Source organism: Hesperophylax consimilis, chromosome 3 (assembly GCF_061612785.1).
Source record: "Hesperophylax consimilis isolate HC1 chromosome 3, BYU_Hcon_1.0, whole genome shotgun sequence".
Lineage (NCBI taxonomy): Eukaryota > Metazoa > Arthropoda > Insecta > Trichoptera > Limnephilidae > Hesperophylax > Hesperophylax consimilis.
Genome location: NC_142838.1, coordinates 1274337 through 1291963, shown reverse-complemented (window position 1 = coordinate 1291963; position 17627 = coordinate 1274337). Strand labels below are relative to the sequence as shown.

General features: G+C 33.1%; 1 protein-coding gene across 1 annotated transcript in view; it reads left to right on the top strand.

The window, feature by feature from the left end:
- Positions 1 to 17627, top strand: part of LOC149424818 (agrin-like) — a 683339-nt gene that overhangs the window by 530569 nt on the left and 135143 nt on the right. The window contains exon 4 of the mRNA XM_089647215.1: positions 875 to 1090. Within this exon, the coding sequence (XP_089503341.1) occupies positions 875 to 1090 (216 nt within the window). The remainder of the gene's footprint in view (positions 1 to 874; positions 1091 to 17627) is intronic.

The window sequence follows — 17627 nt, the reverse complement described above, 5'->3', positions numbered from 1 at the left end:
ACCTGAATGAACTTCGAGAAGAAAGATGTATCTGGCCTGATTATTTTTGTTCTGCCAAAGTGGCTTAGCTTCACTACCACCATGAAATAGAATTAGAATTAATGAAATAAAAACAATATTTTTTGTTTAAAACCACGAATTTTTATTAATTTTAAGACCGACCGGTTTCGCTACACTCGAGCATCGTCAGATGTCTCATACATACAGAGGGAGATAGAAAGTAAAACCAAAATGAAACAACAATATATTAAAAGAAAACAATTAGTGTATATAAATATTATAATAATAGAGAATAGGCATTAATAATTGTAAGGGTTTATTTTAATATATTATTGTTTCATTTTGGTTTTACTTTCTATCTCCCTCTGTATGTATATATAATGACACATTTTGTATTATTGATTAATTTAATTTTGTACCCTGACGATGCTCGAGTGTAGCGAAACCGGTCGGTCTTAAAATTAATAAAAATTCGTGGTTTTAAACAAAAAATATTGTTTTTATTTCATTAAAATGTTAAACCACAAAGTGATTGCTTTCTACGAAAATATAGAATTAAAATTATTAAAACGTTACCCAGAGTGCGTGTTTTTACGTGGTTTGGCGTTTTCAGATATTCCAAAACACCTACGTTTAATCGCAGTCCGTGCACTCACCAAGATTTTTTTTTAATATTTATAAAAAAAAATAACATCTCATAATTTACAGAAAATACAGTAGTTATTTCACCTAATTTATGTTACACTAATATTCGACGCTTGGAAGTGCATTTTCACTCAAACAAGAAATTTGATTTGATGATCAGAAAACTGAAAATAATTGATTCCTCTACGTTGTAAATATCTCAAAAATGTGTTTTTTTTTATCTTTTCAGAAATGTCTGACCCATGCCATGACGTGGAGTGCCCGTGGGGCGCGTCGTGCTCCACGCTGGACGGGCGCGCGGCATGCCGGTGCCCGCGTTGCACCACCCGGGCCACGTCGCCCGCGTGCGGCTCCGACGGCAAGGAGTACTCGGGCGCGTGCGAGCTGGCGCGCCATGCGTGCGAGCAGCAAGCTAACCTCACACTGATCTACCATGGAAAATGCGGTAAGATTGCAAATAAGATGTGTTTAAACGTAATTCTTTTCGGAACTTGAACTAGGACTGAGTTTATAGATCGACATAGTTAGTACGTCAATCTTAAATACGAGTACAATAGAGAAGATATCATATTTAACTTAACAACCTAGACCAAAAGTGACAAGACATGGACACTTTTTACCATTTTCCGAATTTACAAGATTTCTAAAACAAAAGGAATGTTAATTTTAATTATTGCATATAACGAGTAACTAGAAATGAGACGGAAGAATCTTTTTGTATGCTACGTATTTAATAACAGAATTATTTCTATTACCTGCGAAATTAAAAGCTTCACGGTTTTAATTCCTCTTTAAACTATGGAAGATATTATTTATTCACTTGCTATGCAATTTAATTCACCTACTTCATTCCTCTATAATGTACAAGAATTCTTCCTTTAAAAACGCATTCACCACCTTCCAAATGTCTCCATAAGCTAAACTGAAATGTTTTCACACCATAAAACAGTAATCACTTCTCTGAACATTGTGAATGAGTCTAGTGAAATGGAATTGGGAATACATTTCCAATCTGTAGAAGCTAAATCACATATAAATAGTGCAATAAGATCTCCGTTCGGAGAGTCAGATCTTGGGCTGCATTAGCGAACTATCATTATTCATTTCCTTATCCAGTTGGGAAGAACAATTCGCTGCGCTGGCTCCGGCAATTGGTGCTTCCTCCCTTTCTTCATTCCTACTTCCTTCTTTCTCCTTCCTCCTTGACTCGCTTTCCTCTTCCCACTTTCCATCTCCCCGCCATTCTACTTCTACTCTTAATAATCTTCCTTCTTCATATCCGACATCGTTATCTAAGCAAGCTGCTCTCCCGCGAATAAAACTGTAATAATCTGTTGGCATTTTAAAAGCTCCTTACTTGCTATTAAATATATACACGCAGTATCTATGTAGGAGTAGTAAAATACATATGAGGTATTGTTGATTAAATACTTAACTTTACTCTTATGTCATTTATTTATTACATTTGTTTATTGGCTATTATCTAATAATAGCACAGCATATATATAACACGAACTATAAATTGGTAGAAATGAAAGAAGTGAGTAGTCACCTACCTATAAACTAATTGCACTAGAATATAGCAATAACAAATTGAACAAAAATATACCAGGAAGATAATTTTTGAAAAGATTTTCATCTAATACATGATTTAAGTAATATCATAAGTTTTCGGTTCCATGATAACTCAACACAGTGACAATTCAACACACTTTTAAAAAGTGATATAGTCATTAGAAACGATGAAAAAAAAATTTAAACCTCACCTAACCTAACCTACTTAACCCATTTATTAAAGTTTTTGTTTCATCACTTTCCATGACTTTATATAACTTTTTAAAGATGTTATGAATTGTCATTGTGATGATTTATCCGGTAACCAAGTTTTTCTAGCGACATTGTAAACCTAACCTGATGATGGTTAGGCTAAATTTATTAAAAAAATATATTTATATATATATTAATCATTCTAATATCAACAAATAACAATTTTTTAATATCGTGCGCAATACATTTCATTTTGTGCACAAGTTACCACAGTTTTCTATCTTAACAGGTTGTCTGTTACAAGGAACTAAATGCTCCAGTTATCTGTTGTGTGTAAATTATTCAGTAATAATGAATAAGATGAAAACAGAACAATTTAATTGTTGGAATATTTGATTTTATTGATTAGAAAAATTCGCCAACATTTTAATATTATTATGTATGTCTTAGCAAACCTATACATGTTTAAGTACCTAATTTTATTATTTGATTTGTCAAAAAGACTCTCTTAAATTAAAAATAAAACAGTTTAAATAGAATAATTATGGGTTTATTAGGTATTAATCTTTCTTAAAAATTATGCGTGCCATAAAAATCCCAGTCGAACGTCTAAATGTTAGCTATACTTGTCTCAGCGAGAGCTCGTACGTACCTCATCGACGATCGTCCTCTTCCTTCTCACACATATTGTATGAAAACGAAAAAGACAGAAAATAGTAGATCTTTGACGTCACTTTACGACCTCTCAGGTATCAGATTATATCAGTAAAGTTAATGTATGTATTTCTGAGCTAAAATGTAAAACTTAATCATTCATCCAAACAAAATATATTTAATAATTATGCAAAACATTGAGTTATTTTAGATAAAGTTTACACAATTCCCTATCCCTACGAGCCAGTAGCCAAGTAGGGATTTCTCATTTATCCAATCTCGTCCGAGCTTAATCTGCCGATCCTCTTCAACCTTCATCTTGTCATAAAACTCTCAGCTACCCTTTTCCCTTGCCAACTTTTCGTATTACATCATTTTGGGTGCGGTGCTACGTAAACTAACATTCATAATAATATTTATGTATAAATCATTCTAAGTGCACCTTCCTGACCTCCTAACCACACACGTAAATAATAGTGTCCCCGTAAAGGCGGGTGAATATGGAAATATGTGTGAAGAATAAATGAGTTACCTTCATGTATTCACAGAACACAATCAAAAGTCTTTGAAAAAAGAAAAACTTTTATTCTGTGCATGGTTGTTAAGCTCTTTAAGGTGATCATGATTCTTCTATTTTGACAAACTCTAACGAAAACCGCTGTCGAGCGAATCGCGAAATAACGCTCTCTATAGAAACGCTTGATTGTTAGCTGGCGTATTGAGGTAATTAGGTAGAGTGTTCTTCATACACGAAGGTAGTGGAGAGTAGTGAAGCTACCGCCCTCCCCCTCCCCCTTTCGTCTACCCAGCCTTACACCCCTTCGCACTTCCGTATCTGTATCGGGTTCCATCTCGTTTGTACTGCAGCCTTTGCGGAGCCCCGCAGTTCGAGCTCCCAGTTGGAAACGTGTTTTTACTGCACACTCCAAGCGGAAAACAAGACTAATTCATAAAACATTTTATTATGATAATAATGCACATCCCATGTACCACATGCCGCATGTCGCATGCCGCATGGCACCCTGTAGCTGCCTTCAAATACTCATACTTATAAGAAATTGTCGCAGAATTAATTATTTTGCAAACCTGTATTACAAATGAAGTCAGCATTACAAAATAATTTCTGATTTTTTTTTATAAATCCCACAAAATTCTTTTCCCACCAACTTGTGAGATGATAATAAAATCTCAACGGTGGTTGTCTTTGAAGTTTGTATAAACGTTTTATACATTTTCGACGAGTAAAAAACTTTTATTATATATTCAGTAATAATATTCGTTTCATCCTTTACCTAAAGCTGTAAAGTAGACCCCGGCCCTTGTAGATATCACTTAACAAATAAAAGGAAAATTGTCCTTGTACAGTACCCGTTAAAGCAGAATTTATTAGTTTTCCAATTTACATAATAAAATTGGGTGTGTTATGAACATTGAAGATTTATGCGTAGCCAGAATTTTCAAAGAAAATTGGATTTCCCTTTATTTACATGTACCTATGCTGCGTTAATATATGAAATTCTATGAATATCTTACGCATTTTTAGCATGTACGGTTTTATCGAGATAAATTCTACAAATTATAATTTAAGGAAAATGGTTACAGATAAAGTTCTTTACTTGGCCTGTAATCCAACACATGTGTTTATTATTTAAAAAGCTTTATATTTGACTTGTTGAGAAACAATCATTCTCTTATATCTCTAACATTCGCGATCTAGTCAGTTGCTTTCTACTCTGATTTTTGTCGCAAATAAACTAAAGAACCCATGGTGCAAACAACGTTGTTTCCAAACCTACTTTGTGGAACTTTGAATCGACCCAGAACTTCTGTACACAAGCATTTTGCTAAAGAAAGACGCATATTAGTAAAAATTAATTTGTGTTTGTTTTTCTTATTCTTTGAAATTAACACTTTTGTTAAAATTTTACAAATACTACCTCCCGGCAATAGAGCTTCAAAACCATATTTTTGATATATTTTTTTAACATAAAAAATATAAGAGAAAAAAATATTGTATAGTTAAAAACATTTTTTTGAAGTATAATGCAATTTGAAAGCGCTAAAGCCGTGGTGAAAATCTGCTACGATTTTCCATACAATAAGATTTCTACTATACAAACACATATGCCAGTTAGGGATTTGGGATTCCGAAATTTAAAAATGTTTTACCAATTCACCAAAATCCATCCCTCACTTTTCAGTTAGGTTTTTTACCGACATGGTCGGCTCCTCTAGATTATCCACACAACCTTTCATTTCTATTCCAAGTTGGCGGCCGGCCTCACTTGATACTCGCCTCAGCTAGGGAATCGTTTAGTCAACGCCGCACTCCTCACCGCGCATCAAGAACCCCGCACACCCTTACATTCTATTTTCCATCATCGATACATGCAGCTAACACTCTCAATAGAATAACCTTCTAACCCCCGCGTGACCCGAGAAAGGTCTGAACTTAAAAATGTCGAAATAATGAAATTCCTACCCGGCTTCTAGCTCTCGCTAGGAGTCAATCGAGTGACATTCCCCGGGGGAACATAAATTTGATGGAGGCCCCTTTTAAGAAAATCCCTTTCTGTGATACTTCCAGTACTGGGAGACTAGCGACTGGACAGTCATCCGACTACCTGGAGAACTTGTGGTGGTGTGATGACGCGTACTGATGAAGTCTCTCGCTTGGCGAACAAACCATTAAACGTTGTAGATTGTTTTATTTTACAATACTCTGTAGATAAAACATTTTATTTAAAAAATCTACCTATGATATATGTTTTCTTTGATAAGATCATGTTTACAAAATCTCAATATAATTGTTTTATAGAAACGAAATTTGAACGAACTTACAACTAATCTTTATGGCATTTCAGCGCAGGGTTAAGCAAAGAGGATGAATGGTCACACGACTCGATTTCGGCCACACTTGCATTTATACATCACCATATACATATTCATCTGTTACAAAAACTCTTCACATAATCCGGATAACAGTATTTCAATCACTTTATTCACGTTATTTGTTAATTTCAAACACGATACCTCTCTTTGATATCTACTCACATGGAACGTATCACACAGATTGCAATAAATAGCATTTCAGAAATAGAATGATAATATCAACAGCACTTTCATCTTAATAATTACAAGTACTTTCAGGAATCCTAAAGTACATTGCAGTATCAAAGTGATTTAGTATATTTCAAGTATTACTATTGACTATCAGTTAAAAACCCGCTCCGCGGGTTTTTTTCTGGTAGGCCCTGCGGGCGGCACTTAGTTGGGTTTCGCCCATTTTAAGTGATATTAACAACAGTTAGGTACATTTAATAGATAGATATTAGGTCATTCACAGAGAGAAGGTGCGTATATATATTGTTAAAAAACGGAACAGGAAGGAGTTAATGAATAATAACATGCTAAATTTACGCATAATAAGAATGACAGTTGTTTGAATAAATGAAATTTTACGTATTTGTGATGGATTATTTCAAATGAAACACTTTTACTGACTACATGTCTACAACTGATATTAACTGTTATCGTACCTAATATAATTAGCTCATAGGAGACTTGCAGTGCTTAAATATGTGTTACAACCATCAATGTCTATAAGTTGAATCAATATCGTATAGTTTGTCACAATTAAAGATAGTTATAACAAAGTTGACTTAAATAATAGATTATTACATATTGATTAATTGTACTTGTGTTTATGAATAAAAGGAGGGTAATTGTGCGATGAGATTAGCAGTCGGTTTAATTAAAAGGTGTTAATTTTACTCCAACTGGTGGTAATTTTTTAAATACAACAGTTACTGTATCTAATAAAGGTTAAAGTTAGATTATATATACACCTTCATCAGGCGAGTAAAAATCCATAAATAAATGTAGATTATTACAACATAGCGCCCCTGATATGGTGATATCTCACAAAAGCGGCGCTATGCAAATTGTCCAATAAATAAATAAATATAATGTTTTCATTTTATTTTGTATACACCGATGTCAAAAATTAAATATAGATTGCAATTGGAAAGAAGAAGTGGAAGGAGGGGGGAGGGGTAAGAGTAGGCTGGGTTTATAAGAACTAGGAATTACAATATCGTTAGACGGGAAAGACCAGTTAAGTGGGAAAATATTTAAAAGACAGTTTATAAAAAAAAATCTTGTTAATTATATCTGCTTTTATATTAACATATTTCCTAATTTCTAAAATTTGTAAATTATTTATAGTGAAGTATTTTGAGACCTGAAAAAAACAAATAGCATATAACCATAAAACAATATATTCATAAGACAAATAGCATTTAATAACGGTTATTCTAATAAATTGATAGTTGAAATACTAAATAAAAAAATTAAACATATTCTCTTCAAACGGTATTTCTGAAGATAGAAATAAACAATGGCGTAGAATTCTGTTTGTAGATAACGATACTTCTAAAATTATATATAAAAACAATCCTGGTACTATTCAACTGGCGTTTTACACTAATAACAATGAAGAAATATATTCTTAATAATAAAGATAGCAAAAATCAAACAAAAAAATCAGGAGTTTAAAAACTCAATTAGGATGATTGTAATTTCTTTTACAAAGGTAGAACCAATAGAAACTTTGAAGTCAGAACTAAAGAATATCTCGGGGCTCTGCATGGAAATAGTGAATCTGAGTTTGCAAATCATCTTTTGAATAATGATCACACTTTCGATAAAAATTCAGGTCTTAAAATACTTCACTCAGGATATAAAGCATCGCAAATAAATAATTTTTAAATTTTACAAATTAAAAAACATGTCAATATAAAATCAGATATAATTAATAAGCAAAAAAAAAATAAAAATAATAATGAAAAAAGCCATTACAAAGTGATAAGCTTCCAGAAGAAATCTTCTTATTAATCGCTTGTTAATGGTCAAGTAGTCAAGTATTGTGGGCTGCATATTTAAATATTCGCGCCAGTCATTTGGTTCGTTTTTATACCGCCAGAGGTGCGCTCTGTCGGCTATCTATGCCGTGCGTATCGGCCATATTAAAGGAACGCGTGATTTTTTATAAACGTCAAACATAATCACGTAACTGTGGATAATTTTCATTATAATGTAATTAATCCAATGGATTATGAACATTCTAAAACATATTTTCTTCAATATTATCCAAAAATTATACGAGCAGAAACGATGCTTTTGAAGAAATCTGGTGATCCTATTTTAGTATGAAATCGGGTCTTAATTTTCAAGTTAGCGGAATTTACCCGAAACATACAATTTGAATTTGACCAATCAGAGGGCCTACATCGTCCAGACGATCGAATAATAATACTATCAGATTTTACAATATTTTTATTTTATCCGTGACAGCTGTTTAACCTTCCTGTAGAGTCTTCAGCGGATTCCGTTGGCAGGACACCACTTTGTGTATTATATTATCCTCAGCTAAATTATTTATATATTTTAATATTTTCTACTATTTTCAACAGAATTGAAATCATTATTTTTTAATTGTTTGTCAAAATCAATAGTCTTATCCTGCATTATACTAAGAAAAAGCTTTTCTTCTACCGAGTTAATTATATCTCAAAGTATCGGCAAAAGTGCGGAGTCTCTTGAGCTCACTTCACACACGCCGATCGATGCCTACTTCAAAAGCAATTTAAAGTGTTGCAATAGCGCATATCACCGTAAAGGCGTAAGTTCGATTTGAGATCTGGATTGGCAGCTGCTCATCATTTCGCTACTAGCTCCTTTATAGAAGGTCCCGCGGAAAATTATTTCCCTCTAGGCCTGTTTCATCTTTGAAAATACTGTGTAAAAGGTATTTTTAAGTAAATGATGAAGAGGAAATTCTGGAAAGGATAGGGGTATGAAGGATGGGTAGGATGTTGACGGTCAATGAGTCAAGGAGTGACAGCATATGAATCCATCCCTTCCAACCGCGGTGCAAGGCGAAGCGACATAATCCGGCTGGATAGGTCGAATGACTTCTCATTGTCAGACACATCCGCCACCAAGACGTGGATAACCTCAATCCATGAAGCCGGGTACCCCTGTTCAATCAGCAAACATAGAGAACCACTTGGGGTGACCTATGGTAGAGGTATTAGTTATCCAATAAATGGTTCTCGGAGCGACGGTACCAAAACCCTCTTCCAAAATTTTAATTATAATTAAAGTATAAAGATGATTTTTAATTATTAAAAAACCTAATAAACATATATATACGTTCCTCTGCTTAACTTGACAAAAACAATATAAAGATGAAATAGTAATCATAAATGAAGTATCATTAATTCTAAAATCTAGCTCTTATTCAAAATCTATTATTTATATAACCATTTAAATAACCTTCGAGACGGTTATTCTCCCTAAATTTTCCTTTTCAAATATTTTAATCAGATTCTTCGGGCATTGGAAATCCGTGCAGATTTCTGATACCCAATTGTTGTCTAAAGTAAAGGCCAAAGGATAGAATTGGAAGTTATTGTAGTTCTCGGGTGCGGTGCCTGGGATGATCTCTGCTTCCCACTTTATGTTGAAGAAAACGCTTCAACTCCAAACAGCAAGATTTTCCCCTAAAAATAAGAGGTTTTGTTTTAATTTAAGACTTCACCGAATGTTCTAAGTTTATTCATATCCAGGAAAGAAAAGTTTCAGCCTCGGGGTTCTTTAAGCTAAGAAATATGGAATTGTCTCACTTTTTGTTTTTTTTATGTAACTTGATTTATTTGTAAATTGATTAAAAAAATTATTTCGACCGCGTTTCTTCGCTAAAGATGTAAAATGAAGTCGTTATTTTCCAAGGCTGGAAAATTCACAAGAATATAACAAGTAGCTTTTTGAATAACACATTTGCACTAGAAGTACTTCTGGCAAAGCTTTTTATCACCAATAAAAAACGTAGGTTTAAATGTTTTTGCTGGAAAATATTTGAGTTTAAATTGGTGACGGCATTTTTACACGAGACGGAATTTGGAAAAAACAGATATTTCTTGAAATTATCACAATTTTTTATGTAACTAAAAATGCCACTCACAAACCGACACTCCGTTTTTCGCAGAAGTAGGCAGAGAGGATGTAACGCCAAACAAGTCGGTATTGGCACACACTGCTTACTTCATTCACATTCGTAGGCCCGACTCAAGTATTTGGCTCACTTGATCGTGCCATGTCTTCCACAGACATCCACGAATACTTTTACCCTTACACTTATTTCTTCGTTCATCCTCTCTACATGCTCAAACCATTGAAGCACCATTACGCTTGCTCGTAAATAAATCCTCTCTACGTGCTAAAACCATTGAAGCACCATTAAGCTTGCTCGTAAATAAATCCTCTCTACGTGCTAAAACCATTGAAGCACCATTACGCTTGCTCGTAAATAAATCCTCTCTACGTGCTAAAACCATTGAAGCACCATTACGCTTGCTCGTAAATAAATCCTCTCTACATGCTCAAACCATTGAAGCACCATTACGCTTGCTCGTAAATAAATCCTCTCTACATGCTCAAACCATTGAATTACCATTACGCTTGCTCGTAAATAAATCCTCTCTACAGGCTCAAACCATTGAATTACCATTACGCTTGCTCGTAAATAAATTCTCTCTACATGCTCAAACCATTGAAACACCATTACGCTTACTCGTAAATAAATTGCTTTGACAGTGCTTTACTTATTTATATATTTAAATTAGTAACGCCCTCAGACGTTTCTATGGTATCACTTTAATTATAAGACAAACTGTAGTATTAGAAATGCTAGGGGTTCCGCCATATTGGCGCTCCGAAAAATAGGTATAAAAATAAAAATAAAATTTTGCCGCAACTATTAAATATATATTATTTTTGGAAAAACTTATTGATTAAAACCTCAAACTGTAATATTTAATTATTGAAGACAATATCAGCGATTTTTAAACGTAAATTTGAAACTGAAAAGATACGGTCGCGTCTAAGACTTGAACCCATGACCCTTGCTTTGAGAACGGCGCCCCGGCAAGGCGAGGGTCATGGGTTCAAATCCTATACGCGCCGTATCTGTTTCTATTTCAAATTTACGCTTAAGAATCGCTAATATTGTCTACAATAATTAAATATATTAATTATTTTTTATACTTAAAAATTATAGTTTTATAAATTATTAGAAATAATAACGAATAGTTTTTTAAATATAACGGATATATGAGCCATCAAACAGGACCTTTTTTGCAAATGCTTGCTGATGGTGTACCTATTTTCTCCGTCAGGCATCGTCTGAAAAATAAAATCTTATTTATAAATGTAATAGCTAAGATATTGCGAAGGGAATTCTTTAGTATAAATGACAGCTGTTGGATACAAAAACTGAATAATAAAGAAATTTTTAGCTTAAAAAATGTATAACATATGAACATGGAATCCCATCAAAAAAATCCTACGCGAAGACTTAGATTATGTTATATAGAATACGTGTTGTAAATTTTAACAAAATCGGTTTAGTAAATCTTGAGATATATTTTACACCATTTTAAAAAAAAAGTAGTTTCCAATAAAACGCAAAAGAATCAAATGCGGTACAGTGCGGCGTCAGCTTCTTTAAACAATAATTTTTAATTACCTTCTGCGATTCCTGGACCGTATATGAAGTCTTCTATTATTGGCACGATGTCCTCCGACTCCTGTTGAGCATCTGTTTTCAATTTCCTGGCCTCGTTATACCCCTGTTGGGTTCTTATGTTGGCTAAGGATATTCTTCAGATCTTTACCTGAGTTTTGGGATGACTCTGCTGCGCTCTCGTCTAATTGCTATAACTTCGGAAATAATCTGAATTTTTAAATGATAAAAAATTTAACTAGCAAAAGAAAACGTTTTTTTTTAAATCTCACCCCTCAAGTAATTAAGAGCCCTTGAAGAGATTGCAAAATACAAAAACATTGTTAAGAACGTGTGTAAATAGAAAGTAAAGATATCTGCGAGTGTAAGTGAGACGGAACGTTAACGATAGGCTAAATGTAACATTTTTTCCATTAAAATTGGTATGGAGGAGACTTTTAACGTTATTCTTTATTCTATGTGGAATATGTAACTATATTTCAATATTTTATAATTGCCCGCATCTTGTGGTACACCAACAAAGAGTTGATTGACAAAATAAATTTATGAAAAATGTAACATATCTTGAGCGTGTGCTTCTCTGCTTGGGCCTTGTGAGGGCTTGACCGTCCCAGGGTAGCAGAGTGATTAGGGTAGTGAGATGACACGATGGTGCCGTGGCATGTGTCAGGCGGAGAGGTGAGGATTAGTTTGCATCGAGCGACCTCACCTCACTTCTCACTCACTCGTTCACGACCATTTTTAGATATTACTTGCGCAGACTGGCATGATTTCATCGTCACGTGATTTTTAACAACTACCGCCACTAAGTAATAAATGTTTATAATAAATACCAAGTGGAAATATTTAATCGTATTTCCGTGCTCCTTGTATTTTGTATTTGTCGGCAGGTTCAAGTTTTTTTTTTTTTTCGTGTTTATTTGTGATGTTTGCGCCACTGCGGAAATTAACACAAATTAACCGATTACATTTCTCTGCTCCTTTTTTAATGTTGACGGCGATGGGTTCACGTTTTGACATTTATTATTTAAAAGCACAGACCCGAAAAATTATATGTACGGTATATTTGATAACAACATAAATTTAAAAATAATTAAAATACTTTTTCATATGCGAGTTTCAATAGATAGCATAAAATTATAAAAAGTTTACTCTACCACCGTGCATTGTTTGAAAGAGGTTTTGTTTGATGTCAAAATGTTTCACAGAATCGATCGCTTAATTAAGCAGATCACTCCTTCAAGTATTAACTTTAGGGAAATATTGTTCAAATTCAATCGACAGCTTCTCAACTAATCGTGAATAGTAAAATTAGAGAATACAATTGCAATATGAAATTAAAAAATTCCATGATTAACACGAAAACGTTTTTCAATCTATTTCAATAATATAATGTGTATGCTCGTAGATATTGGCGTGATATTCTGCAATTATTTTAGTAAAAATCAATTTTATTTATCTGCGTGTTCCATCTGCTGAGAAGTGGGGAGTAAACTAGCTATGGGAAAGCGATATGTATTAAAGAAACGTACGCAATTTCCAGCCAGCGAATCTTCATTCGCGTCACGCAACATTTTTTTACAAAATAAATCATTCCGATGTTGTTGAATTTGCCTTTTCCTTGGAATTTATCGCAGTTGTAAAACTGTAAATCATAAGATGAATCGTCCTTTTAGTGTATCCAATGTTTTCTTGAATAACTTGGTCATTTTTCAAGACCTTTATGGCCTTAACCTTTTTTCAATCTTTAAAAATTATCTCGCTTACTTTTGGACAAGTTCCATTACGTTTTACCTACCCCAATCATTGTTTTTATTTCATCATTGAAAAGACCTTGTGTTTTACCTTTGTGGACTTTCGTTACTTCATGGCGCTGACAAATCAAATACGATGCGATATATATATATATTAAAGCTCTTTTGTGCATATTCATCTGGAGAGTTTCGAAGGATTACACTTTGAAACTCGGTACAACGGACTGTATAATTAAGTTTCGGGGTAAAAACAGTTTCATTTTTGTCTTTCACATTAATTCATTTGGCACTTAAACTGATTTTTCCCTTAAACTAAAAACGAAGTGTCATCGCACTATATGTTTGTGGATGGACATGAAGTATTTTTAATACGTTTGAAATACGTATTTTCGTCTGAATATAACTTCTTATTTGACGAGGTACTACAAATTTTACTAATTGATAGACGCATATGACAAATCTAAGGGAGTTTGCTGTTAGAAAACCCTGTATATTTGCGTAATATCGATTATGGCGCTATATTAGCAATACTATCCTCCTATAAAACGCATGCACTTGACTCTACCATTAACAAAATAAAATAATTTTTTACGGCATTTTCACTGATTCTTTATAAAAACTATCAAATCCACTGCAACACTTATCTAATACGATTATTACTGACAGTATCCATATGAATCTGGTGCATGGTACGTAAAAGAAAACAGTCGTATAGTATTTATTACTTGCGCGAATGGCAGTCTGGAAGTTATTGAATTAGTACCCTCTCAGTATCTACACACTCTCTCGTTATACAATTTCATAATTTAATTTCCAGACTCAACTACGAAGTTTACCTTCTACCCACTGTACGCTAAACATTCCCAAATATATCTTTCCTTTGCTGGTACAGTGCGCCAACAATCTGCTGGAAAATATAATTAGCTACATTGCTTGACGGTTATCTTTGTAACTACGAACTTAAAGCTTCAGCTTTCCAAAACAAATGAGGCAACGCAGAATACAAGGATTACGTTTGGATGTGGATTCATTCATCCTGACCTCTACTCAGCTCGCCTCGCCTTTCTTTATCATAGGTAATCTCACCCCATTTATTTATTGTTTTTGTGTTTAATTCGTAGAACTCCATTTAATTTTTTTATAAATTTAATTTAGATTAAATTTGATAATATTATTATTAAGTTCTGCAATTGTTTTAGTTTTTTATTATTGTGACAGCTGTTTCGGCTTACAGACAGTTTGAAAATGGCCTTGTAAGCCGAAACAGCTGTCACAATAATAAAAAACTAAAACAATTGCAGAACTTAATAATAATATTATCAAATTTAATCTAAATTAAATTTATAAAAAAATCTCACCCCAAACCAACGTCAACCGAACGCAGGAAGCAAAAGGTGCCATTCAATGCTTATGTTCACTCTCAAGTTAGCAAACGAGAACTCCTATCTATACAATTTAATAATTCTTTGTTAATGCCATGTGAATCTGTTTCCTATAATAGCTTCACTGAGTTTTTTTTCAGTTGTGACTTAAAAAAATGCGAGTACCAACTATTATACAAATCTATTTTGTTTACTCAGCATAAGATGTCACATCCAGACCTACGCACTGATTCATATAGCCTTTTTGCTTCAAAACTCCAAGAAATACTTTTACCGGGAAAAACTTTTCACTGTTTTTCACAGAGCAGCACAATTTCTACGAAGGTAAAATATACGAAAAAAATAACCAAAAATATATCAAATGATACCGACTTAATAAAATTAGGGTTGAAATGAATATGACGATGTTAAAAGTGTTAATAGCAAAATCGTATCAGTGAACTCTATTATAGAATAAAAACGGTCGCGTCAAGTTTAATTTGTAGAACTTCATTTAAATTTTATGATTTTCTTTTGACTTTCAATATTATTACTATTCAATTCACAAAAAAAATAAATTAGTTATTTAAATACAAACGGCAAAACACGGGCCATTAAAATAAATATTAAGTTTAAATACATAAAATTTAAAGGTATAAACTGTCAAACGTTTTAAATATAGATTAACAAAAAAGGTGTAGTATAATTATAAAAGATAATTACTTAACTATTATAAATAATAATAATGTATAAATATAATACATAATATAATATACATTTTCGTCAAACAAATGGTTGAGATTGGAGAGTTGAGCGCAGAAATAGAAGGATTTATGCTTGCCATTCAGGATAGAGTCATTAATACTAAAAATTATAGAAAGCATATAATCAAAGATACAAATCAAATTAATGATTTGTGTAGAAAATGTTTGGTTTTTCCGGAAACTATAGAACATATTATATCTGGATGTTCTATATTAGCACCGTCCGAGTATACATTTAGGCACAGTCAAGTTTTAAAAATAATTCACCAAAATTTGGTAATTAAACATAACTTGATTGACTGCCGTAATATACATAGTACCATACTATGAATACGAACCAAATTAATTTTTAGAAAACGAATTTTATAAAATATATTATGATAAAACTATACTAACAGACCGAACGATTAGTCATAATAGACCCGATATAGTTTTACATGACAAAATTAAAAAAATAACTTATATCATTGATGTCGCTATTCCAAATTCCTGTAACATTCAAAAATCTGTTAATGAAAAAATTAGAAAATACACAGATTTAGGAAACGAAATAAAAAGAATTTGGCATTCTCAGACTATAAAAATATTGCCATTCGTTATTTCGGCTACTGGCAATATACCTAGCTCTCTCATTAAAAATTTAGGCGTATTAGATCTATCAAAAAATTTATATATAAAGATGCAAAAGTCGGTCATTTTGAATACATGTAGGATAACGAAAGATTTTTTAAATATTTATGTTGAGGGATCAGTAGGATTTATAGGCCCTGTTAGAAGTACTACCGAGCCGAACCCTCTGATATGAAAATATCTGGAGTCGGTGAATTTTTTTTTCCCATTTGATCTCTGGTGAGTTGACGTGTTGTTGTTCTTGTATTGTTTTGTATTTATTTTACTTATATAATGCACTTGCATAGTGTTGATTGACTAGCTGATCATTTGTGGAAAAGTGAGTGGAAGGGTTTAGTTTTTCCTATGGGGAAGATTTAACCCGGACAACAAAATCGGAAGCATAAAATAAAAAAAATATTATGAAATATCAAAGGAAACGTTTTTTCGATGATGACAAATGATTCTTTTGTTCGTAAACTGAATTTGTGAATAACGTAATAAGTACAATGAATTTCTTGGCTAGTTTTTTGTTTTATTTTATTTAGGTATTTTACAGATAATATAAAAGTCGGCTAGAAGAGGCCAGAATAGACCAGAAGGGTTGGTAAGAAGTAAGAAAATATGAGAAGAGCTATAAAATGACAAGACGAACTAGGAAAAGAGCGAGAAGATGCAAAAAGATGCATGAAAATGCGAGGAGAGGCAAGAATATCTAATGGAGAGACTACAAGAGCCAAGAAGAGATTAGAAGAGACAATACGAGCCTAGAAGGGTTGAAAAGATGCCATAAGAGTCATGAAAAGCAGAGGAGGGACTAGAAGAGACCAAAAGAGACTAGAAGAGACGAGAAGCGGCGGTAAGAAGTAAAAAGATTCAAGAAAAGCCAAAAAAAGACAAGACTAGCAAAGAAGGGGTGAGAAGTTACAATAAGAGGCACGAACAGCCATGAAGAGACTGCAAGAGACAAGTCGAGCCCGAAGGGTCGAGAAGATGCAACAAGAGTCTTTATGAGATTAGAGGAGACGAGAAGCGGCAGCCTTATCAAACTCTTCGCTAAAATCCGTATAAATCGAGTCAAATTGTTGTTTATTAGCAAGGCACCTGAAATAAAGTTTTCATTCAGTGAAGGGTTAGTTAAAGTACGAGTAGATCGACCGGACAAAAAACAAATTGTAATTATGAAATATTAAATTTTAAACAAGAACATATTTTTTGGAAAATTCACTTTTCGAAAACATTCGGTATCGATGATTCAACTAAGGACTTGTCTCCGCTTTTAAATATTGGAGTAAGAAAGCTATTTTTCTATATTGGCGGGAACCTACCTATTAAAAGTGATTGATTAAACAGTAGTTAAAGTGGATAAGAGACACTATCTATACGGGAGAATTTTATCTGGCCCTGAGTAAGATTTTGGTTACAATAGTTTAATATACACTGTGATGTCTGTAATCTCAATGTGAATCTGAGATATTCGAACTTT